This window comes from Pseudonaja textilis, chromosome 4 (assembly GCF_049901715.1).
Source record: "Pseudonaja textilis isolate UNSWEBS1 chromosome 4, rPseTex1.2, whole genome shotgun sequence".
Taxonomy (NCBI): Eukaryota; Metazoa; Chordata; class Lepidosauria; order Squamata; family Elapidae; genus Pseudonaja; species Pseudonaja textilis.
The window spans coordinates 26,633,820-26,659,897 of NC_141993.1; the positions used below are offsets into that span (position 1 = coordinate 26,633,820).

General features: G+C 39.6%; 1 protein-coding gene across 1 annotated transcript; it reads right to left on the minus strand.

Annotated features, from left to right (window-relative positions):
* Positions 1-3,148: 3,148 nt before the first annotated feature.
* KIF11 (kinesin family member 11) lies at positions 3,149-25,577 on the minus strand. The gene is made up of 22 exons (XM_026710574.2): positions 25,191-25,577; positions 21,409-21,541; positions 19,578-19,675; positions 19,423-19,501; positions 19,067-19,252; positions 18,847-18,971; positions 18,379-18,466; positions 17,592-17,834; positions 16,791-16,886; positions 16,518-16,606; positions 14,736-14,823; positions 13,938-14,126; positions 11,446-11,653; positions 11,098-11,270; positions 10,394-10,516; positions 9,507-9,665; positions 8,484-8,623; positions 6,950-7,229; positions 5,219-5,441; positions 4,909-5,048; positions 4,618-4,725; positions 3,149-3,463 (listed from the first exon to the last, which is right to left on the minus strand). The coding sequence occupies exons 1-22, from the start codon at positions 25,256-25,258 to the stop codon at positions 3,338-3,340; spliced, it is 3,162 nt and encodes a 1,053-aa protein (XP_026566359.1). The 5' UTR covers positions 25,259-25,577; the 3' UTR covers positions 3,149-3,337.
* Between the last annotated feature and the right edge of the window lie 501 nt (positions 25,578-26,078).

Sequence of the window (26,078 nt, forward strand, 5' to 3'; positions counted from 1 at the left end):
TCTATGGGATATTCTGAGTATTTTTAAATGTCTCTCTTTTTGTACACGCAGCAAAATCAGTTATGAAACTTTTGATCCATCTACACATATACCCCTGCCGGTGGCCATCTTATTTAGCATGGACATGGCTTAGCTCAGACTAATATCTAGATCAGAGGTCTCCAAACTTGGCAACTTTTAAGACTTGTAGACTTCAACTCCTGGCTGGAGAATTCTGGGAGTTGAAGTCCACAAGTCTTAAAAGTTGCCAAGTTTGGGGCTCCCTGATCTAGATTATAATTAAACAGCTATTAGTCCTCCAAGAAAACAAAGGATGCTGGGTTGATTGCAAAGCAGACCCAGTCTTGCAAGGAACTCTATATTGCTTTACTTTCATTATCACCTTGCATTAGTGATACATTTACAGGTTGTTTTTTAAATGGTCGAAATGAGGTGTTAATTTCCTTTACCTCTTCACACTGTGGCTTCAGACCTGATAGGGCCAATGTAAGAAAACCAGGGAACAGAAATTGGCCACCCACCTGTTGGTGTACAACTGGGATACTGGAAAGAAGAGGCTTTCAAATTATGACCGTCATTTGCTATCAGTTGACTCAGATTTCAAGTCTCCCTTAAGTTTATCAACAAGATGAATTGACTGAGCCAAGCATTTTCTGTGAATAAGACACAGCTAGGTAAAATCCATAGGATTATTATTTTTTGGAATGGAGTTTAATTTGTTGAAAAAAAATAATGAACTCAGAAAACAAAACAAAAAGCTGGTTAGTGCCATCTGGAAAGTTTTGTTTGTTAGTCACTTTAAAAAATTGTGGTATAATCCATATAATATATATAAAATTCAATTTCAGGGCTAGTGCTCCATATATTACTCTGGTTCTGAGCCACAGCTGATTCCGTAATGGTCATTCAGCTTGCTTAAAAGCCCATTCAGGACCACAGTTCATTTGTAAATAAATAATAAAGCCAGGTTGGTGAGATAGGAAATCCTGCTCGGGGCTTAGTTGTTTTTCTTGTAGATGTTTCATTACCCAAACTAGGTAACATCATCAGTGCTAGTCTAGCATACCACAAACAGTGGTGATGTTACCTGGTTTGGATAATGAAAAGTCTGCAAGAAAAACAACCAAGTTCAGAGAGCACCAAGAACCCCTCATTTCAGCCGAGTTACAAATATTTTCCTTTATTGGAATCCTACCTAAGATGTCCCTCTTGATGCCTAGTGAATCATCCCAAAATCAGCTCACCTAAAATGGTTAATACTATGCATGTCATGTGAACCTGGTCAATAGGATTCAGAAGCAGAGATTACAGCGATGATGGTTGTGTTTTTTGGAGTGTTTATCGGGGTATTCCCTTCAGCAGAAGCCCTATGAAGATTCAACAAACTGAACTAGAACAGAAATGCCAAGGGCTGCAAATTGGAACTCAAAGCTTTGGGGATGAGGTTCAGAGACTCCAAGTGTAGTTGTCAAATTGTAATATTTAATATAACAAAAGAGGGAACTTGTTAAAAACATGACTGAAGAGTACCAATATCATTCCTTCTTGAGGCGAATTACAATAATCCACATCAAGTGATCATTTTATGTAGTCCAGAACTTGAGAACTGTTTTGTTGAGATAAGTGATCCTAACAGACTTTTCCAGGTCTGTGTCCCCCCCCCGCCGCTTTGCTTTTATGTGCCATGAGTGAAGGAGAAACCAGCCAAACCCCATCTCCTTTCCCAGGGTTCAAGGAACGCTCCTGCCCTTGTGTTTTCTTTAATGGTTTCTAGCATCCATGAATATCAGCTAGTAGTCAGAAGACACAGTGAAAACTCCTTAATCTCACCACACAGACTCATCAGTTTCACCTGGGAAACTGTTAGCATCGTATTCGCAGCCAAATGCTAGGGAATTCCTGGAAGCCTGGCATTCAGACAAAATCAGCCACCGATTGATACACAAGAGACAAACCATATTTACATTAAAAAAAAAAAGCTAAAAAGGAAACAAAAAAAGACTAGAACACGGCTTCTCCAGCAACTAACACTTGGATAAGCAGGGATTCACAACAACAACCCAGCAGAAAAGAACAGTCTAATCAAGGAACTACAAAGGAGTCGGTAGTTTTTGCCACCTACCAGCCCTGTGGAGTTCCTCCCACCCTTTCGGCCTTCTAGAAGGGCATTAAAATTTGGCTTTACCAGTTTGGCCTGGGGTGGGAGGCTCACTGCTGGAGGTGACAAGTTAAGAACTTATCCCCATCTTGGCCATCTTAGTCATAGTAGTTTTTTTAAAAAAAATTAATCTGTGTAATTTTAATATTTTAATATATTTCAATTATTTTTCTCTTTGTTTTCTAACCTGCAAGCTGCCCAGTCACCTTACAGGAGAGATGGGCAGCATAAAATTTTAAGAAATATAAATAAGTATAAATAATAAAAATAAAATAAAGCATGAGCAACTGAGCAAAGGTCTCCGATCCAGGTACGGGTTTAACCAGAGCACAACATGAAGCTGTGCAAAAGAACCCCTAACTCTAACCTCCTGGTGGGCAGAGAAGGAGAAAAGGCCGCTCCACCTCTGATTACATGGCACTATCCCAGAAGCAGGCGCCATTTTGAAGAGGCCACAATTCATTCCAGCTGTTCCCCAGACACCTATTTCCAAGATCAAGATGATGAGGAAACACGAGGTAGGTAGGAAAACAGGCCCAAGGCCTGCAGGGACCCTGAGAAGTGGGAAACAGAGCATAGAGTGCTGAGGTGGTAGGGAAGGTCTTGGGAGGCCCTGGGCAGACCACATGAAATTTGGGGAGGTGCTACAGGATGGGCTTGGGCCAGGCCTGCCAGACCCTCCCCCACCACTCCCGAGGGTCTCCGTGCACCACTTAACCACTTATCGGGGAGAGCAGGTATGAGGATTGTTAAGTGAGGCTATCATGTAGGCACCTCACTTAATGACCATCATGTCTTGCAGCCATAATGGACAGGCTCCATCACTGTCATAAATTATAAAGTGTTATTTCCCTGCCCCGTCCCACTTATTACAAGTAATATATATAGTATATATATGAGACACATTTAAAAGATCTCTGCTCCTATCCCAGCTCTAGGTGTCAGCTGATTTTGCAAAAAGAAAAATAATGCCAAGACTACTAAATAATGTTACTTTTTCTTTATTACATTTCAAAATCTGCAAACCATAAAAATAAAGCAAATTACATTTTATGAAAGGCATCCCGTGTTGATCTCTACCTAAGCAATCTGGGACATTAACTACAAAGCCACGTACATAACTCAAGCTGAGAAAGCTGCCAAGGATGGAAAGAAATAAAAGCAAGATATTGTACATTATTAGTTGAGGGCTCTTAATGGATATTTTGATTTTGGGAGAGATGGAGTTCTTGAATCCTCTTCCTTGGCCTTTTCCAGGAAAAATGCTGCTTTGTTCTCTTTATCCTTTTTGATACTTCTTTTATGCTGTAAAGTTAAAGAACCTGCATTATTATTACTTTTATTAACTGCTGGATAAGTTTTATATATCAGTACCATTTTATAGTTGTGTCATCATTTTGGCAAAAATACATTGCCTCAGACAGTTTACTGACAAACAGAAATACTCTTCGGAATACGAAAATGTCAAAACAACTTATCACCAAAAGTTTTTCAGGAAGCAAAACTTTTGGAAAAAAAAAAGTTGTCCAGTGTAATTAGAAAGATCCTCTTGTTTGAGAAAATTCAGTTTTATTTACATTTCAGTGCAAAATATCTTTGAAGAATAAATTACTAAAGCACACGATGGCTTGATCTCTGGGCATGAGAAGTGATGGAGCTTTTTAACTCTTTACTGGAAAATGTTAAGATGATGGCCACATTCCTTTGAAGACAACAAAAATAGACTTGGAGATGGACTTAAAAATTACAACTTACAAGAAAGAGATGGATATACTGGATCTACAAGTGGAATTGAATAATCAGTCATAAGTCAAAAAAGCATACAAATAATGTAACCAAAGAACGATGCGAACTATCCTTTTAAATTGAAAGATAAGACATTTACTGGAATTACTTCATGGAAAGTAAAAACGGTCTTATATCAAGATGGTAAGAACTTAAAGAGAAAAGCAAAGACACTAGAAGAAAACAGAATTTTATCCAATAGATTTAAGGATGGCTGAGAGGAAGAAGGCAAAAAAACTATAAAATTGATTTATATGATTATTGTAAAATAATGAGTTGCTATCATTGGTGATGTTTGATGATCATCTGGATTGGATTATTTCTCTTTTGGAAATGTTCAGTGGTGTAATGGATGAATTTGTAATATTTAGATAGGAGACCTAAAGATTTAGCGATAGAAAATGGGGTGAGGGATGGAATGAAGATTTGGTTGTTATTTAAGAGAGCAATAAATTATTAATGTTGAACAGTATCTAGCTGCAGGTTTTGAGGGAAGTTTTCTTTTTTTTTTAACCATTTTTGGCGTTGTTTCCTTTCTACACTATCTTTGAAAAAAAACCCAGCACATTCTTGTATTAGATTCCTTGCTAGTTTTATCTGTATAGTTCTTAATAAAATTTACTGAAAAAAATATACGTGTTTCAATCAACAGTCAACACATAGACATAAATTACCTGGAAGAAGGGCACACCATTAGTCTGAATACACAAGCTAGTCTCCAAGTAGGATTTTTCACTGCAAAGGCTCTCATTAGTTTCTCTTATCTCTTCGTCCAAAGAATCCTTGGGACAGACAACAGTTAGCCAGTTGTGGCAGTGTAGATAAACCATTTCTACAAGTTAAATACACAATAGAGCAGGAGCACTCCTCTGCACAGTTAATTTACTCTACAGCAACATAGCAGTTTAAGCACCACCTACTGGGAGAAGCAAGCTATTTCTCCATCCTTTACTATCTGTAGTTACCTCATCCAAGACTTCAGTAGTCTTTAGATTAGCTGTCAGCTCCGTCTGCTTTTGCCTTAATTTTTCAAGCAGCAGATCGCGTGGTTCTGTTTTCACCACCGTTACTGGGTAACAATAGTCCTTCCGCTGTGGAGTATTTCCTTTAGGTAAAGATCCATTTAAGAGATAATTAAAGCAGTGCACTACAACCTAGGACCACAAAGTCACCCTTTTCTTATTGGATTTCAAAACTGATTTGAGGTAGCTCTTCCTCTTTTCTTGGCTCCCTCTAAAGTCTGCAGGGCCAATTCCTCCCCCCCCCTCCAAATACCTGTGGGGAGATCTGTTTTTAGTTCTTCAGTCAGGAAGCCGTTAATCTGAGTTAAACCAGCCTCTGCTTTTTTAAGGAGCAGGTCTTTCTGTTTGGCAAGCACCTCTTGGTCATTCTGCAAGCGGTCAAGAAACCTCTCGAGGGCAACATCTTCAGCCTCTTTTTGTCCCCTCATGTGCTCTGTCACTTTGGCTTCTGATGTGTTACACTTGTCATGGAGATCCTGGAAGAAAAACATCTTAAGGTACTATGTTAAGAAACCAGATCTTCAATGTTATCAACTGCAGGTTTGACTGAATGAATCTTAATACTCAATATACGGCAACAATTTATGGTCCTTTCCAAGTATATGAACCACCATTATTTCTAAAGAGACTTTTGAGTGTGGGAACACATGGATTGGGTCCTTCTTCCAGGCTTCCCTGATTAAAGGGAGACAGCCATCCATAGCCATTCCTGGGAGAATACATTGTATCATATGGTCTAAACCACGGGGATCAAACTGGATTGCGTCACAGGCCGAATCGTGACATGTCGCAATGTTTTTTACCTTTGAGCAGCTGGGGTGGGTGTGGACTGCGCGTAATGTATCCAGCCCATGGGCTGCCAGTTTGACTGGCCTGGTCTAAACCAGTGGTGGCCCGCAGAGAAATGTCACCCCCAAAGAAATTAATCCAGGCTAAGGGAAAACAAGGCTGTGCCACCCACATGGCCCATGGGAACACAAGGCTTGCATTGCGAACACGAGGTAGTGAGGGGAGGGGGGAAAGGGCGGGGGGGGGGAAACTTGCCCCATGTACCTCGGCTGACCACCGGGCTGCTTCTTTCCGCTTCTTTCTTCTGCTGCTTTTGGTTGCAAGCAAGGAAAGCAGCAAAAGTCTTCCTTTCTCTTTCCCAAACTCCACCAATAATGAGTCTTTGGGACCCCGCAAGGCATCCTGCTCCAAGAGGCTGCGTCGGCGCGACAAGTCTCACAAAAACTCATTTCTGGCGCAGTTTTGGGGAGAGAAAGACAGCTGCTCCTGCTGTTTTCCTTATATGAAGACAAAAGTCTCTCTCTCTCTCCCCCTGAGAATAGAGCTGGAGACGGTATCCTGTGATCCCAAATAAAGAATGATCGATCGGTAAGAAAACAGGGTGGGGAATTTTCCTGCAGACTTTTGGGGGGATTTTCCCAGGGTCTCTGGTCTGCGGGATTTAAAATTATGAGTTTGGTGGTCCCTGAGGTCCAAAATATTGCTGACCCCACTCTAAACAATTATATTAAGGGAGTCCTTGACTTACAACCATTTGTTTAGTGACTGTTTAAAATGATAACACTGAAAAAAGTGACTTGTGACCAGTTTTTCCACTTACGATTGTTGCAGTATCCCCAGGGTCACATGAGCAAAATTTGGATGCTTGGCAACTGGCATGTATTTATGACAATTTAGGCTGTCCCAGGTTCATGCGATCACCATTTGTAACCTTCCCAGCTGGGGGCAGGGGAGCCAGATTCACTTAATGACTGCATGGTTCACTTAACAAATGTGATTTACTTAAGAACGGTGACAAAAAAAGTTTGTCAAATAGGGTGCAACTCACTTAACAACTGCCTCGCTTAGTAATGGAAATTTGGGGTTCAATTTTAGCTGTAAATCAAGGGCCATCTGGATATACCTGTCATAAAATTCTATGTTTAAAAAATCTTTGATGATTTAGGTGTCACCAGATGGTAAGATTTAGTATTACCTTATGCATGTTTTGTAGGTGTTTGTTCTGGCTGTTGAGAAAAGCTCTCTGTTGATCAACTACACAGCCTATCTCTGCAGTTGCCGTTTCAGCCCAGCTAGTTGCTTCTTGGCATGTGTTTCTCAAACTACTGGCCAGATTTTTACAATGGTTGTCTGATTCCAGAAGTATCTTAACATTATCATGGCTGGATTGCCTGATCTCTTGGGAAAGGTCATCCAGAGCTGGAATCATCTTGTTCTGCTGGGAGGTGGTAGAGTTGACAAGGCCAATAGTCTGCCTAAATAAAAGGATTTAGCCACAGATTATTCAAGCATTAATCTTTGTGCTTTATTACATAGGCTAAGACTGAAGCAGCAGTCAAATAAGTGTTATACCTAAACTGCTAATTTCATTAAATGTTATTAAAGTCATTCTGGAAAAGCCCTCTGACACTATTTTGGAGTAACAGTGGGGAACATACAGTATGCCATTTTTTTCCAATCAAAATGCTAAATGCAAATGCATGCAAGCCTTACTTTAACACCCTGAAATATATTTTGTAAAAGTGCTGCCCAATCCCTCAGAGATGTCCATCCTTGCCTTTGATTCTCAAAAGTGTTACTGAGATGGAGATCAAAGCCATGCTTTGATTTATTTGATTTATTTATTTTCCTTTATGGTAGTAGCTGTTCGTAAAACTGACATCAGTCAATAAAGGGGATTGGCAAAATAGTCTATTTTATTTCACTCAATTCATTTTGACTGAATAAAATTCAACTTCCCATTTCCAAATGTCTACCTTGACAATACAGTTATGGAGGTTTAGTCTGAAGCAGGGCTGCCCCATGGATGCTTGAGTCAATGATAAGGAATGTGATGAATCTGACTCCCAAGCACTGCAGAATATTAGAATAACCCTTCATATTTCAGAAAAAAAAGTACCATATTTTTCAGTCTATAAGACACACTCCCCACCCCAAAGGGGGTGGAAATCTCTGTGCGTCTTATAGACCGAATGTTGCCAAAAGCCCGCCAACCCGCCAGCCCCCACCCGCCGGCCTCTGCCTCCCAGCAATTTGCCTCCTTGCAGCAAACAGCCTGGTCAGCTTCAGCACAGCATGAGCAGCTGATTGTCGGTTGGATCGGCCTCAGGAATACCAACGATCAGCTGTTCCAGGTTGCAGGGATTGCCGCTGACGATCGCCACCTCTGTGCATCCCATTTTCAGCCTCCGCACATCCAGTTTTCAGCCTGTTCCAGGCAGCAGGATCCACACCACCTGGAATGGGCCAAAAAGGGTGGCAGCGATCCCTGTAGCCTGGAATAGCTCATCGTCAGTATTCCGGGAGGCTGACCTAACTGCCAATCAGCTGCTCGTGCTAAATCAGGCTGTGCTGAAGCTGACCAGGCTGTTTGCTGCAAGGAGGCAAATTTCTGAGAGGCAAAGGCAGATTTTTTTTTTCTTGCTTTCCTCCCCAAAAGCTAGGTGTGTCTTATAGTCTGGAGCGTCTTATAATCCCAAAAAATACAGTAAATTTAAAAGTTTCCTTACACAATTATATTCTCTTGTGCATCATTAATATTCTTCTTTAGGTTTCCACCTTTCTCTAGGATTTGGCTGAAGTTCTGCTCAGCTTGGTGATCGAGCATGCTTAGTTGATTTTGCAGCAAAGTAATAAGTTGGGCCGTACCCTAGTGTGAATCAAGAAAAATTGAGCAAAAAATATTACTAAGGAAAAGTATACAAGTAAAATGGTTTGAAAACATGCAGGAAGCTCAAATTTATACAAATGTACTTCAGATGCATTTTTCAGTTAATACGTAATGCAGAACAATAATTCTTATAGAGTTGAATATTTTGTTTTAGAGACAGTTCAGGGGGGAAAAATCCACCAGTCAGGAGATACATGGGATGAAAGATTCTGCTATATATGGGCAACACTCAATTTTCTGTATCCAGTCCACTTCCTGGAAGAAGCAGACTCACAACCCTAAAATGAAATTTATGGACAAAGACAACTCTATTTCCAAGTTACTATGAAGGATGAAACAAATATATATAGTACTGCTTATCCTGATTAGTCCCTTTTCAATAAGCAGATTTTCCCCTTCTTAAGGACAGCCAAATTCCTCTCCACACCTACATGATGTGCACAAGAATTGACACATTCACGTTTCTCCTTGATCTACCTGAACACATTTGACTTGGTATGTATATGTGACTTTAGAGAACCTGCTATCCTCCAATTATTTTCAAGTGCAACTCTAACAATCTTTTATGTCAACTGGGCATAATAGCAGTAGAAGTCCAAAAAACTAATTACCTTTCTCTTAAGAAAGTCACACTGGACCATATGTAACATGCAATCATAATCACCAGGATAGAGAAAGGAACCATAGCCAGCAGAACCTACCAGTGTTCCTTAATCAGCGTAGCAATACATATTTCTCTAAGATCATTGTACTATTACTACTATTACGATTACTACTACTACCACTACCCTGTCACCCACTTCTATTCTAGTAGGACCTCCTATTGGCTTGATAATTCTTGTGCCACAAATGGAAGAAATACCATTTTCTGTGCCATCTTGGTCAGTTCCACTTGTTCTTGCAGGCTTTCATAACTATTCTGAAGTTGAGAAAACATTTGGGAACTGTCTTTGTGTAGCTCACTCAAAGCAAGAGAATGATCATGGAAGAAGGTAGCCATTTCTTCTTTGTAGCCTGTAACCTTTCAGTCAGAAAAAGAGTTCACGTCAGTTTTCAAGGGCACATTGATATTGATTGACTTTTTCTAAACAATACTAGTCTGATATGTATAAATGTCTTGGAAGTTTTTTTTTAAAAAAAAAGTCATGGCAAATTCTCTTCATTTAGGTGGGACCACAGATGTCACTGCATGATAGCATATAAAGACATGCATGGCAACATCATAACACAGACTCCAGATATAAGTATATGCGTGATAGGGTTTGTGTTGTGATGTCACGATAATTTGTCCTCCTGCCAAACACCCATGAGCAGATCATCAATGACCTGGTGATTTCTCCAAAGACAGGCACAATTGAGGGAACTCTGTCTGAATCATCTTTAAGCTCCATCTCTCTAGACAGCTGTGACCGTTCAGTGCCTTTCCCAAGGGGGCAAAGCATGAAACTGGACTACAAATGGTTTATAGTGCAAGAGAGGGAGGAAGGGCCCCAATGAAGACTCCGGCAGCTTGGGGTTGTTCTCATGGATTGGATTAAGTTGAAAGGCTAAAGCAGTGGTTTTTTTCCCCAACGTTGGGAACTTTTAAGATGTGTGGACTTCAATTTCTCAGCCAGCATGGCTGGGGAGTGCTGAGTGTTGAAGTCCACACATCTTAAAAGTTCCCATGTTTGAGAAACTAGGCTAAAGGTTTTTTAATCCTTGCACTGGCATGCAACAATTATAGTACTTCAAGTTATGTTTTATTACCATTTCCGCCAAGGATGAATTTTTCTTGAAGTGTTCCTGCAGCTGAGAGTTTATACTCTGCACAAGTTGTACCACAGGAGTCAGACTACTTAATGCCTTGTCCAGTCCACATGCATGTTCCTCCTAGAAGAGCAGACCAGACAGTGAACTCATTGCTTCCAACAAAGAAAACATTTGAGATCCAAACAGAAAACAGAATTATGGCAAGTCTAAAGACATTATAACTGTTCCGAATTAGCTATTGTTTCTCAAACGTTAGGTATCGATAAGATCAACTTAGTGCCAAGCTTCCTCCAATGTAAGTTGCTTTCCCAAGAGCTGACATGGCACCGAATAAATCCCCAGTGAAATGTTATTGAAGACAATAAGCAAAAAAACTCACGGATATACCAAATACACAATATTTTGTTCCTCCTGCAGAATTGCTTTCCAACAGCATTCTTACTTGCAATTCTGCTGTAACATAGGGACTTGCCCCAAGTTTCTAATCATCAAATTTCCTAGCTTTTATGCTCATGACACTGGATAAAGAAAGGCTGTACCAAAATCAATCTTATTGTAGTCATATAATGTCTACCTTGTCTTCATTTGAAAAATACACGGAACCTCCAACTCTGGGTAATAGGATCCTTCTTTTGTTTCAGGCTTATATTTTAATAGCAAATAACCAAAACATTATTCTACTTTATGTTACTTGTACTTACAATCATTTTCTGCAGGTCATTTTTATTTTTGGAGGTCAGCGTGTCCTGATTCAGCATTTTTTCGGCAACTAGGGACACTTCAGTAGAAACCATTTCCTTTACTGAAGTGAATGCTGCATCTATAGCTGCTGTGGTGACTCCAAATGCTGAAAAACTGGTGGACAGAAGATCATCTAACAAGAAAAAGATGTGTTATAACTATTTAGCCCAGTCCTCTTCTTACTAGAAGGCAACAGTGATTTGGTAACAGCTTTGATTTTTCAAACAAGTCTGAATCAAGGTTTTGGCAGGTCAGGCATAGTTGTGTGTTAACTTTACTGCCATGTGAAGTTGAATAGAAACACTTACTAACTGAGGAGGAGTAAGAGTTTAGCATCTCCTGCTGATTCTGATAGTTCTTTCTCACAGAGTTCTGGATTTTGTCGAAGAATATATTCATGTGACCCATAAAGGTCTTTTGAGCTTCCACATTATGCTGCTCAACTGCTTTCTTCCGATCTAATTTTGCATGCAAACCGGACACATCACCAGTAGTTTCTTTAACTGTAGTAAGCAGCTAAGGCAAGAAAGAAAAAAACAAAGATTGATAGTCTTCAAATATCACATCTCTCTGTTTCAGTCTATATATGTTTTCTTAAGTTTTTGCGGATATTTATATGTATGGTATTCAGCTTTGTTCGGGTATTTTCCCACATCATTGTAGTTGTGCTTTTAAAGTTGTAGCAACGTTTCGGCAGAATCTCATCTCATCTGCCATCATCAGGCTTCTGTACAGTGTTCGTCTGTGAGTCAGACTGAAATGGCTGTGAAAGTCTGATTCACAGACGAACACAATACAGAAGCCTGATGATGGCAGATGAGATTCTGCCAAAACGTTGCTACAACTTTAAAAGCACAACTATAATGACGTGGGAAAATATCTGAACAAAGCTGAATACCATGCATATAAATACCCGCAAAAACTTAAGAAAACATATATATACATATATATCTGTCTTCTTGGCGTGTGTCAGCTTGTTTGGTTTTGGAGTCGGAGGGTGCGACAGCTGGCGCAGCAGCCTTGGTCTGTTTTCTGGATGGTGGTTGTCCTTCGTTTATAGGATGGGCTTGGGCCTGAGTCTGATGAGGGGGATTAGCGGTGGTGTCCCGTGTTGTTTTGGGTCTGGTGTTGGTTTTCGTGGCTGGGACTCATTTGTTGGTGAGGGCTAGCTTCCAGATGTCTGGTAGGTGGGAAGTATTGTCCCGTCTATTAATGTTATGGAGGTGTTTCTCTATCTCGATGGCTTCCCTGATTATTCTCTTGCTGGAGTGTTCAGTGTTGGATATTAATTTGGTTCCTTTGAAATTAATTTTTGTATTCAAAAACGCAGTCAGAAGAGAAGAAAATACTTCCTCTCTCTTCCAGCACCTTAAAGCCACAGGACATGACCAACAAACGAGTCCCAGCCACGAAATCCAACACCAGACCCAAAACAACACAGGACACCACCGCCAATCCCCCTCATCAGTCCCAGGCCCAAGCCCATCCTATAAACAAAGGACAACCACCATCCAGAAAACAGACCACGGCTGCTGCACCAGCTGTCGCACCCCCCGACTCCAAAACCAAACAAGCTGACACATGCCAAAAACACAGACCCAGAACCCAAAGTCAAAGCCAGACTAAAACCCAGAATGCTACATCATAGCCACCCACTCAGGATATCACATCAGAAAACTCAGGAAATTACACCAGAAGAACTCAAGACATTGCAACACAGCAAATGACCCAGGATATCACAGCACAATACCAAGAATACCACAGCAATATATCTCACAAGGTCATCACACAACCCATTACCCAAGCCGTTACTACACAGGAGGCTAATGGAAGAGATCAAAACACAAACAACCCAGGAGATTACAACGCAGCACCCAGGATACCACAACAAAAGAACTCGCAAGCCCATCACGCAACCCATTACCCAAGCCGTTAAAACACAAGAGGCTAATGGAAAAAAGATCACTACAAAACAAACGACCCAGGAGATTACAGCACAAGATCCAGGATATCTCCACAACAAAACTCACAAGGCCATCACACAGCCCATTATACCAACATCAACTGCATCAAGCAATCAAAAGGCAGCAGCGCAGCCAACCAGCCCAGCACACCAGCCCCCCCCCACCAGTTTTTATAGAGAGACGGCAGCTCCAATCACACACTGCTTGCAGTGGCACGAAGCCGAAAGCACCAGCCTGAGGATGGCGAGTGGGACCTTGCCGAAACGTCACCAAGATACTCTTAATCTTACACGGGAAAAGACCCGAACACACCTAGACCTACATCCATCCATCCATCTATCCACACACACACACACACTTTTTCCATTACATTTTCAAGTGTAAATGAAGAGAGGGAGTTACAGAAATATTATTTCCAAATTTTGCCTCTTTTGGCTTCAAAGTCTTTTAGACCATTGGTCCCCAAACTTCCCAGCTCTGTGGACCAGTAGCACCAGTGGTGTGTGTGTGGTTTTGTGTGCCTGCCACTTGTGCAAGTGGAACTTTGTGCCTTGTTCCCAACAGGCCACAGCCCAGTACCATGTTGTGGACCGGGGGTTGGAGACAGTTTTAAACTATTAATTGAAAAAGCATCAGCAAAATGCACATATCGTCCCCTCCTTCCTGATTGGCAAAGACATTCTGACTTCATCAAGAATGTCACCAAAAGTCCAATATTCCTGCAGAACTGCTGAAGCTCTTAAATGGTCCACCTTTGACCATTTTAAATACAATTCTCTTAATCTAGCAACCAATCTATTTTTAAAGAACAATATTAATATGTCATATGGTCTGACCTTGGTAGCAGTGCCGTGAAGTTTTTCTTCCGAATTCTCTAAAGAGGAGGCCACATATTCTTCTTCAGCAAGAAGAACCTTGGTGATTTCCAAGTCTTTCTGGGTTACTTCCAGCTCCATTTCCCTGGCTTGTAGGTCAGCCTGGCACTTTTCCATTTTATTTTTTTGAACAGTAAATAACTCAGTAATCTGCATCAAGACAAAACTGTGAATGGTCACTAAACGAACTGTTGTAAATTGAGGACTACCTGTGGTAGTTTTTCTGACTGCTGGCACTTTTTTAAGGTACTACAGCTTCTTGAAGCAATGTTCCAGCTTCATTTCCACCCGCTATCTCATATTTCTGTTAATTGTATTGTTTCTACTAGGTAATGACTTTCAATCTGGTGGACCTTCAAAAACAAAACTAAGTGACATTGGATCAAAATTAATAATTTAATTCAAATAATCTTGAAATTAATATACAGTTCAGACTAGAGATTTAATGTTAGGCTTTAATGTATAAAGTGCTGAAAAAATCATGCGATGTTTTACTTTTATACATAATGCTGGCATGACTGTATGTTTAGCACTGGAAAGACCCTGTGATACCTACTGTAGAGAAACATTTTGTAAGGTGACAGAGCTGGCAACAATAGTTAAATCACTGGCTCTTGTGAAAGGAAAGCCACTCAAGAAAGTCATCTACAACTGGAAGCTTTTCACATTATAATTTTTGTGAAAAGATGAGCATGCTAGAGCTTCTAACCATATGAGAATCATCCCAAAAGATAAGAGAAATGTACTGGGTTCACTTACTTTTTTCAATTCTTCCTCCATGGCTGTGATTTTCTCAGTATAGTCTGCAATTTGCTCTTCCTGAATTGTCATTTTCCCATGAAGAGCACTAAAAAAAGTCAATGTTAGCAATGATGTAGTCTTATTAATTCCAGGCCAAAGAATGAAATAACTTTAAGAGCAAATGGGAGAAAATAGCTGTTCATTTTTGATTACTAGTTTGTTCTCTTGTTTTTCAAGCATTATGCTTAAAAGTTCCTCATACTGCTAGCTATTGGTACCTATTTCTTCCTGAACTATGCATTTAATTTATTGCTATTTAATACACTAGGTACTGCTTATTAAAAATCTAAAAGCCGTCCATAAGAAACAGAACTGACCTAAAGTCAATTAGATTATACAAGTGTAAATGATCCTATAACTTACTTCCTAACAATTGAGCTAGGACTTGTGTTCTGTTTTTAGCTATACCAGGCCTTCCATAAAGGGGAGTTTTTTCTTCAGTATAATTGATAAATCTTGCAGTATATTAGTTATATCCGAAGATGCTTTGAGCTAAGAGACTTATCAATCAATGAACTCATTCCTCCATTTCTATTCTTTGTTTCAGTTATGTTCAACATTCAATAGTTATTCAGGTTGCCACATTTACTCACCCAGATATTTTTTCCTTTTCCAAATATAAGATTTTATCCAATCATGTTACTACTTCTCTCCTGACTCTGAGTGACCGTGCTTAAAACCTTATTTTGCTGGTCCTCATCTTGATTCATTAAAGAGAAATAAGTGGGACCAGGCAGTACCATATTCTTTGCACTATAAGACGCTCCAGACCGTAAGACCCAACTAGCTTTTGGGGAGGAAAACAAGGGGGGAGGGAATCTGCCTCTGCCTCGCAGCAATTTTGCCTCCTTGTAGCAAACAGCCTGGTCAGCTTCAGCACCGCCCGATTTAGCACAAGCAGCTGATTGGCAGTTGGATCAACCTCCTTGAATATCACTGATCAGCTGTTCCAGGCTGTGGAGATTGTCGCCACAGAGGCCAAAGGGTGGGGCCAGTGGGGCTTCGGCAACATTCACTCTAAAAGACACACAGATATTTCCACCCATTTTGGGGTGGTGGGTGGGGTTTGTCTTAGAATGTAAAAAATACGATATATATTCTGTTTTCTTTTAATCTCGACATCCAAAAGGTTTAAAATCCAATTAGCTTGCTATCGAGTTATGCTCTGGGGAATTCCATTACATACTCTGAGAACTCCTTTCTTTCCCAAATAATATTCAGTATTCCATAGTCACCAAGTATCTTAACTCACAGTGACTGAGGTTTTCCCTCTCTTTCAAAAAATAAAAATAAAAATTACTGTATTTCAATATACCTCAGGGTTTTCCTCCAAAACGTTAGAACCTCAATTCTCAATAGCCAATTCACCACCTAAGCTTATGTTACTGAAGGAATTGTTGTTAGAAAACTGCTCATAATGGGACGTTGCCCTACCCTTCTGAAAGTGGCCCTGATAAGCATCATCTGAGCTTTTTCAATAAGAAATTCTAGCTAGGATTGCTTTGGAACAATAATGATGTATGAGGCAAAGGACATTCCTCTCAAATGTGACATTTGAGCTGTATCCCGTCCCTCTACCACGTTCTACAAATTGCACTTTATCCACATTCTGTCAGGAAACACTAAGTGTGTATGATCTTGCCCAGCTGGGGGCAGACGGTGCTTTTTTTTAAAAAAAAAAAATCATTAGTTCATGTTCACCCTAAGCTGCCAATTTTTGTGGAGAACCAAGTTACTCACTCATAATTTTCCAGAGAAATATAGACACCATTTTTCTCTCGTGCTGCAGTAAGATCTCGTTTTAAGCGTTCAATCTCTTCAGTATATTCCTGTGAAAAATATCAGCACAATGCTGGAATGTATCCTCTGAAGCATCTGGAATCCATAAATCCCATAAACTTATAGTTTTGGCCTGGCCAGTTAAAAAAAATCCAATCAACTATCATGCATTCACACCGCAAGGCAGCAGGGAAAATTTAGAAAGCATTTATACTTAATGGAGGCATACTGAACCTTAATGAGGGCTCGCTTTGTGAGTTTCTGATTCACTTCAGGCTTATTCATGATATTCTTTGCCCTGTGGGCATATTCTAGAGTACTCAGAGTTTCCTGTGGTACAAAAGACAAAATAAATGAAAAATAAATTTCAATACTTTTAAAAGTAAAAAAATACCAAGCAAGTAGTCTTTTTGTAGCCACTTCTACATAAAAGAAAAAAGAATTCTTGAAAAATACAAGGAGGTTCACTCCAGAAATACCTTGCTGGGTTTCCCTATAAAGAAATGGCATTTATTGTGATCTATAAAGCATTCTACCAACTCTTCTGCTGCCTTGGGAAAATTCTGTTCTGAAAGATGGCATATAACCCAGAATTGCTGTATTCTCATCATTTATTTTTATTGCTTTCCTGTTTTACTATTGTTTTACATTTTTTATAATCTTATGTTCTACTGTTGTAAGCTTCCTACAATTGCCCGACAGTGAGGTACACAGGAAATTTAATAATAATAATAATAATAGATCTTTTTATTAATATGACCCATCAAAATAGTTTTTGACAGATTTTCTCCAAGGTAAGTTGTCCCCAACCTGTCCCATCAGGTCTTCCAATGATACACACATCCCTGCTATAATTGAATCCACCCATCTTACTGCTAGTTGTTCTCTTCTCTTTCCTTCCACTTGTTCAAATTGTTCTCTAGAGACCTGTCTTCTCATAGTGCTTATTAAATCTTATAAATTTTTAAATGTAATTTTATCTGGAAGTCCAACGGATGTAACTCATAACACACCACCTGAAAGAAAGCACCTTACCTCAAGATTGATTGACGCAGGAGAAACAGTTGCAATGATACATGTTTTTGTGCGTCCTCCAAGAGAGTCCTGAAGGATTCTGGTCAGTTTTGATTCTCTGTATGGAATATGTGGAGTTCTTTCAACAAGGGCAGTAATAACTCTACCCAGCGTCAGCAGAGACTGATTGATATTTCCAGCTTCACGAGCTCTTTTGTCAACTGCTCCAGAACGACCTATGTTCTCACTCCCTGCCAGATCAACCTATAAATAAAAAACAACTTGCCTAAGTCACAATCAGTATTTATACTCACAAGGAGAGGTCTACAAATTACATTCAACCTTGGTAACCAACAATTACTGCTAACCACTAACCAATTGAATATCAACACAACTATATCTGAGGGTATTTAGATTTACAATTCCCAACAAACATAGGTAATGTGGCCTGTAGTTTAGAATGCTATAATATGCAATCAGTAGTTGGAGAATTACAAACCCAACAAGTTCTCAGTTACACCATGGGATGAGGGGAGAAGGTACCTCTATTAGTAGGTAGAAATCTGAGATGATACGGAATATGGGATTAAAATGTCAAATTTCCAAAAATGGAATTCAAATGGAAAGATCTGTACTCTATTGTCCTAAAGGGAAGGACACCTACTAGCATTTTTAAAACCAGTCTGTTTATTGTTGCAATGTAACTTCCCTTCAGACTGTGGCCAAAATAACATGATCTGGTATTCTGCCATCTCTGTATTATTGAGCATAATCTGATGCGATGCAGATACCACGTGTTGAAACTCACCAAGTTTAGCTTTCCAATTTTCACAAGCTCTTCTCCATCTGTTGTTTCTTTCATGTGCAATGTGATGGAAAACACTGAATGGGATCGGCTACAAATTGAGATAACAGAGAAATGTTCTAGTGAATATTATAATCTTTTTCCATGTGATTTTTACCTGTTGGATACCAATCACAAGTAATAGTCAATTTGGTTGGATGTTAAACCAACTTCAGATCCATGATATCCCAAACAATTCTGAGAACAGAAAAGATGTTCTGAACCTTTTCCCAGTCTTCTAAAGTAAAGATTATACGACCATGAATTGACTGAAGTAAAATGTTAAGCACATTCATAAAATACTACTAAATTAAGAACACTTCACTGAGCCCATCAAAATGGGCCCATTCAGTTGTTTGTGATTTTCTGCTTTACTTCTGCTTATGTAAAAAACCTGCTGTTGACGCCTTCTAAAATATTTATTTTATTTACCTGGAATATTGGTTCATGTAGGTAGCAGCTGTGGTTCTTTTTGCTGCTCCTCTTTCTAGGATTTGATAAACTTCATCCTTGTTATGTACAGTAATTTCTTCTAAGCCCTTGATTATTACACCTCTCTGTCAAAAGAAAAAAAAAAGCTGAAGTTACACATTCTAATTCAGAAGTTCATGACCTTGAAGGAGGAGACACATCTGCCTTTTTTTTTTTTTACCTTGTTACGTGGGTCATCAAACAGTTGCAACCTTTCCCCAACATCTGGAGAGGGACTCAAAAGATCAAACAGCTCCTCATTGTAGATTTCCAATAAAGAAACTTTCACTGAAAATTCTGTACCGTTCTCCGCAAGTTTTTCAAAAATTTGATGCAAGGTACGTGGAATTACACCTGCAAGTGGATCCTACAGAAAAATAATATCACAAGTATTAACTGCCTCGATTTAGAATCCAGGAGTTCAGTCTTAGAATGTTAGCAAATAAGTATGAGCAGATACTTCAAAGAAAGCATGGATGTGAGGTAGCTGTTAGAACATAAGAAGGTTATACTTGGAAGAGACTAAAATGTTTTTACCTCTTCCCATGTATACTCTTCATTAGGTGATCGCTCCCCTTCCATAGTGAAGGTCTTTCCTGTACCAGTTTGACCATAACTGTATAAAAAAAAATTGGAAAATTAGCTTCAATACTGTATTTTGGAGTACAACAAAAAATAAACACAATACTCACGCAAATACAGTGCAGTTATAGCCCATAAGTACTTCATCCAAAATTGGACAGACAACAGTCCGGTACACATCGATTTGTTTGGCCTGGGCTCCAAAAACCTGTTTTATTGAATAAAAGAAACTATTCTTACCCTGAGACCAGACATAAATATGGACTTATTAAATGCTCTGAAGTCACACATATCTTCTACCTGAATTGGAATAATCTTCTAACAAGCCGAGGTTAAAACTATATTTCATAATTAGTTGCAAAACGAATATTTCAGAAGTTTCCTTAGAGAGAAGTTCAGACACAATAATTACATTTTAACATATGCTTTAACATTCCAATAGCTGTAATGTAGCTTGTCTGGGTTGAGTTTGCTGTAATGCGTTAACTGTTCCATATTTTATTTTTAGAGTCGTGGTGGCACAGTGGTTAGAATGCAGTATTGCAGGCTAATCCTGCCCACTGCCAGGAGTTCGATCCTGACCCGCTCAAAATTGACTCAGCCTTCCATTCTTCCGAGGTCAGTAAAATGAGGGCCCAGATTTTGGGGGGCAATATGCTGACTCTGTAAACTGCTAAGAGAGGACTGTAAAAATACTACGAAGTGGTATATAAGTCTAAGTGCTTTGCTAAATATGAGATTTAAGTGCAACCCCACCTTCCTCCCAAAACTGGTATTTAAATCTGTAGCCAAAAACACTACCAAACTTATAATTTATAAAAATCAAGAGAATATTTGCCTCTAATCATCTTATTTAATACAGAGACATGCACAGGGAAACCAATTCAGGCAATTAATTAGAGGCAATCAGTTCAAGATGAAGCAGCAACAAAAGGAGCTAGTCCTTCAGCAGAACTGATAAAGTGAACTTTCTGTCCAGTTTTAGACATAAATCTGTATTGCTTATAAACAGTACTGACTGCTTCTGAACTACTTTATAGCAATTATACCAAGAAGCAGCAACTCATTTCTATGTGATTTGTTTCTTAGGTACTTTTAGATACTCCACTTAATGATGGAAAATCGCACCCCTTCAGTAATTAAACAATCCATTCTGAATTTTTTTTTCTGAATAGATGTGCATAGTTAACTTTTTATTATGCTATGCTGTAGAGTCCAAACAGGGAAACTCTTTACGTTCAGAATTATTAAGAAAATGGATTAGTCCATTTAATGGGCCACTGATGTCAGAAACTGAATATATTTCACAATTTTAAAAAGTTGGCCTCCTCTAAGAACCCTCTCTTTACTGGTCTCTCGTTTCAATAATACTGTCTTTCAATATATCTTTCTGATACTACCAAGATTTTCCTCACCAGCTCGCATTGAAATCCAAAGTTCTGTTTAAAGATAAAGATTACTATATTGAGTTTTATGTGAAATTATAGCAACATGTATAGGTTTTTCTTTCTGTTTCTCTAATAAATATCCTTCTTTATAATACACATTTGACATTTATTCTAAGAGACCTTCCCTATTTTATCTTTTCTCTCTCCCTCCCTCCCTCTGTGTGTGTGTGCACGTGTGTGTGTAGACTATAGACATAACACCGAACCCTAGTTTGATAATATATCCAATACCAAACTAGCACGTGTTCATGCTCTTAACAATTCCTCGGGCTTTCAGACATCTTTCTGACTGCTCACTATTTGCTCCTTGTTATTGAAGGTGCCAGGGCTTGAACATAGAAACAAATCCATCACCCCTCAGCATCTATGGTTCATTTTTTGCCTTAGCTTTTTGTGCAAATGTAGCACAAAATTTAGCATAGATGCTCCTAAACTGTCAAAATGGGGGGGAAAGGTCCCTAAACATTCCTATTAAGCAATACGTAAGACTTACCATATCAAAGGTATAGGTCTTCCTTGATGTTTTATCAGCCATTCCTCCAGTACGAACAATAACTTCCTTCCTTCCATGGTCACACTCCACTACAGAGTAGGAATTAGCTTTGCGCTCAGATACATTGAAGGGCCTTTAAAAACAGTTTCCCATATGTTATTTGAAGGGAGTGTTTAAGCCTAGTTTCAAATCAGCACAAGACCTATAAGCCTGTTTCCTTTGCTTTTGAGTTAAGTTTAGTTGGCATGCATGCCGTACTATAAGATTCCAAAACCTGGAATCTAGCATTCCTGCTTGAAGATGGAACCAAGCAGGATCCTAGTATAACACCTTAACGATTATACAACACTGGGCTGATATTGTTCCTGTACAAAGGGCAGATCTATGTGGATCCTCATGGACCTGAGGATTGGTTTTACACATAATCCATCTCAAACTTCATTAAATGACGAAAATCTTCAGTTTGAACTGCAGATGGTCCTCGAATTACAACAGTTCATTTAATGACTGTTTGAAGTTACAACAGCACTGAAAAAAGTGACTTATGACCATTTGTCACATTTATGACTATTGCGGCATCCCCATGATCATGAGATTTACATTCAGATGTTTGACAACTGACTCACATTTATGACGACTGCAGTGTCCTGGGATCATGTGGAACACCTTTTGCAACATTCTGACATGAAAAGTCAATGGCAAAGCCAGATTCACTTAACAACCATGTTACTAGTTTAACAACAACAGGGATTCACTTAACAAACGTGGCAAGGCAAGTCATAAAATGGGGCAAAACTCACTTAACGAATGTCTCACTTAGCATAAATTCTGGTCTCAATTGTGGTCATAAGTTGAGGACTGCCTGTATGCAGTCAAGGAACCAATCATCACCATGAAATTCACATCTAAGGCATAGATTGACAGGGAAGCTCTTATTTTTTTAGGTATGATCCACATGAACCCACCAAATCACAGAATATCACCACAAAACTTAACAGATAACAGATAATCAAAGTTGGAAGGGACCTCCTGTCCAATTCCCTGCACAAGCAGGAGACCCTACACCATTTCTGACAGATGGGAGTCCAATCTCTTCTTAAAAGTCTCAAGTGATGGCGCTCCCACAACTTCCGAGGGCAAGCTGACTGAATCATTACAAATATATGAAGCAAATATATCTTGGCCCCAAAATTTAGAATGAACAGATCTAGTGATATTATATGGAATTTATCTGGAACCACCATGAAACAGCATATAACTTTGTGCACGCTGAAGCATTACATTTTTTATTACCTTTGATGCTGTAAAGGCATGTTGGAACACTATTGCTGTTAATCTTTTCACCACTCCTTATCACCCATCCCCTCCCACTTGACTTGTTTCCTAGTATGATTTGATTGATTGTACCCTATGACTATCATTAACTGTTGTTGTACATTATGATTGTTGATTCTTAACGAATGTACCTTTTCTTTATATATACTGAGAGTATTTACACCAAGACAAATTCCTTGTGTGTACAATCACACTTGGCCAATAAAGAATTCTAGTTCTAGAAGTTAAAACCCACCCCTCTCCTAGGAAAATGAAATCCTTTAGGATATATTAAAAAGGGCAAAATATTTCCCCTAAAAGAGAAGTAAAAACTCAGAGAGGCAGAAACCCCACCTTTGTCAATCGGCCATTAAGGCCTGGCCCAGTCTATTCTACATAACAAAAGATCTACCTTCTTCAGGTAGAGCCATAATAGGAATTGATTTAATGAAAGGGTTTTGGGCAATATATCCTAAACTATTTCATTTTCCTAGGAGAGGGGTGGGTTTTAACTCCCAAAAGGCACAATGTGGATGCAAGGGATCAATACTATTAAATATTCTTTAGAGATAAAACCTACCCCAAACTATTATCAAACAACAGCATTGAAAGACACTTTGGATTTCCATGATGAAAAGTAATGGAGCTGAAATATAGATTTTTAGATTTTGAAAATCTTTATATATGAGCCATTTAAAATTAGGATCAATTTATAGATGGCAAATATCTTCACTGTCTGAGCCAGAAAATTAATATATCTGGCCATTTTGGATATCATAACATTAATAACCTTCAAAAGATAGATGGCACATACACCAATTAATTTCAAAGAAAAAGCATAATTGTAATTACTTCAATTCTGTCTACAGAACATACTACACTTTGATTCTGAACTTCATGATACAATCATGACATAAAAATAATTATTCAGCATGGTTCATCAAAACGATTCAGTTGATAACCAAAATCTGTTCATCTGAAATGTACCGTTTAGGGTTTGTTTGTTTTTTAAAAAATGTTAAAATGCTTTAGCTGGAAAGTTTTATATCAATATTAACAAAAATCCCATCACAACAAAGATCTTACGCTTCATATTGCATAACTCCACACAAATTCTCTTCAGGTTCAAGCTTTAGCCTCATGCCAGTGTCCCCCAATTGCAGCAAATTAATTAGGCTTATGTTTTAGCCCAAAGACATGGATATGATTTGAGATCCTTAAAACAGATTTTACCCATATTAGGTTATTCTGATTTTTATATTTTGTATTGCTATCCCGCTCAGTAAGTTACTAGAGAATAACTACTGACTGGCAGCCATCAAAATGTGATAGTTTGCCCATGCCATAAGGTAGTCAATGATACAATCGTTATAAAACTTTCCAGCTCAAGCATTTACCATATTTTTTTTAAAAAAAGCCTAACTACTACTGTGGTTTTTAAATTGGAGTCTTCAACAACTATTACCTTAGCATTTTACATCTTTCTGGAGAGAGAGGGTGAAAAGGAGCCTGTCACTCGTCCCAATTCAAATACATCCAAATAAAGAAGATATGTACATGAAATAACCTCAGCTCATACATAGCAGGACAATTATGCCTGGTCAATAATCTTTTGTCAAGTTGGAGATGCTGTCTCCAGATTGATCCCGCTGTCTTCATAACTCTAATAAAAAAAACTAAAACAAAATCACCTTTGGGAAGCTTAAGAGCACACTTTATGGTGAATTAAGTGCCACTGTTTCCGATGGGAGGTACTCTGAATACATCCTTCAAGATGCATGATAATAGGGCTTTACTCCTCTTTCAGTGAAGCTTAGGAACATGCTTAATGAATACACCTTATTATTGTTTCCAATGGAAAGTATTTCTGAAGGCGAATGAACACTGTATGTATAACTATTGTTCAAGAGCACACAATAACTAATGAGACTTTACTCCTACTCAAGCTTGCCTGCAGAAATCGTGGGGGCTCCATCCCCGGATGTTTTTTAAGAAGAGTCCAGATAAACAGCCACTTATCTAAAATGGTATAGGTTCTCCTGCTCGTGCAAGGGGTGGGGGGGCTGGACTAGAAGACCTCCAAGGTCCCTTTCCAGCTCCTACTCTAAGACTTGCAGCCCTCCTTCCACAAGCGGTATTGCGATTGTTATGACTGGGGAGGAACTAGATCCAAGATTGGTTCATCTTGACAGCATAGCCACCCCCCTCATCCCAAATTAACGGGACGCAACTCCTCCATCCCGACTCGAGCCTTTCGATGAGCAGATGCTCGTCCTAAACGTGATCCAATCCGAATCCAGACCAGGTAAAGAAAATGCCCACGACTACAAGCCTGGGAGGTTAATCCTGATCGAAACCGAGTGAGGCTCTGGCGAAAGGAGGATCAAGGCAAAGGGTGATGCCTCCTCCTCCCGCGTGAAGTGACAATCCCTTGGCCACCCGGAGGCGACGCCCCATCAAGGACTTACCTGCACCTCACCACCACCTGGATGTTCTTGCCTTTGTCCTCTTTCTTGCCGCCCACGAAAGAACTCATCGTCGGTCCGTCCCGGGATGAGTTCAGAAGGCGAGAGCCGGGGACAAAGACCGAAGCAAGCCAGGAAGGGAACCGGCGCTTCACCCACAGCGCGCGGGGGAGGCCTGAAGCATCCGTACTCCCGAAGGGAATCCCTTCGAGAGAGAGAGAGAAAAAGAGCGAGAGAAGAGCGCAGCCGCCTTCAGCGGAAACCGCTCTTTCCTCTCCTCGGCCAACTTCGCGAGAGAAGCGCGCCAAGAGCTTGAGCCGACCACTTTGAATTGCTCGCGCGGCGCGTCAGCCAATCGGCGGGGAGGCTACGAGGTTCGCAGAGGACCATGGGACTTTTATTTTTCAATACGCGTGAACTCCCGAAGATGTTTATGACATCATCACTAGGCGACGTAAAGGATTAATCGGTAGAGTGGTATCTTAAATAGGTTGTACAGGGGTCCGAAGCTTCTTCATGGGCTTCGGGTGCTTTTTTTTTTTTCTTCCTCGCTCGCGGAATAAAAAACAGAAAGGATCTGGCCAGTGAGCGTTGGGGGAAAAGCAGCTATGAATCTTTCTGCCTCGGGCTTCTAGCATTTTTATTTTGATTTATTTGATTTGTCAATCGCTTACAAGATAATAGATATACGTATAAACATGAGTAAGAATACAGGAAATAGGTACGATTAAATGGGGACAATAGGACAGGAACGGGGGGCATCATGGTGCACTTATGCACGCCCATTACAGACCTCTTAGGAATGTGGTGAGGTCAATAGTGGATAGTTTGAGGTTAAAGGAGTGGAGGGTTTGAGGATGTAACTACAGAGTCACGTAGTGCATTCCAGAC

What these genes read in the sequence shown, in the direction of transcription:
- KIF11 (XM_026710574.2), bottom strand. Translation starts at nt 25,258, where the DNA reads ATGAGTTCTTTCGTGGGCGGCAAGAAAGAGGACAAAGGCAAGAACATC. An exon ending in CAAAGCGAGCCCTCATTAAG is followed by an intron (nt 16,607 to 16,790) that starts GTTCAGTATGCC and finishes TATTTTTCACAG; the next exon opens with GAATATACTGAAGAGATTGA. An exon ending in GCACAAGAGAATATAATTGT is followed by an intron (nt 7,230 to 8,483) that starts GTAAGGAAACTT and finishes CCTTTTATTTAG; the next exon opens with GCAGACTATTGGCCTTGTCA.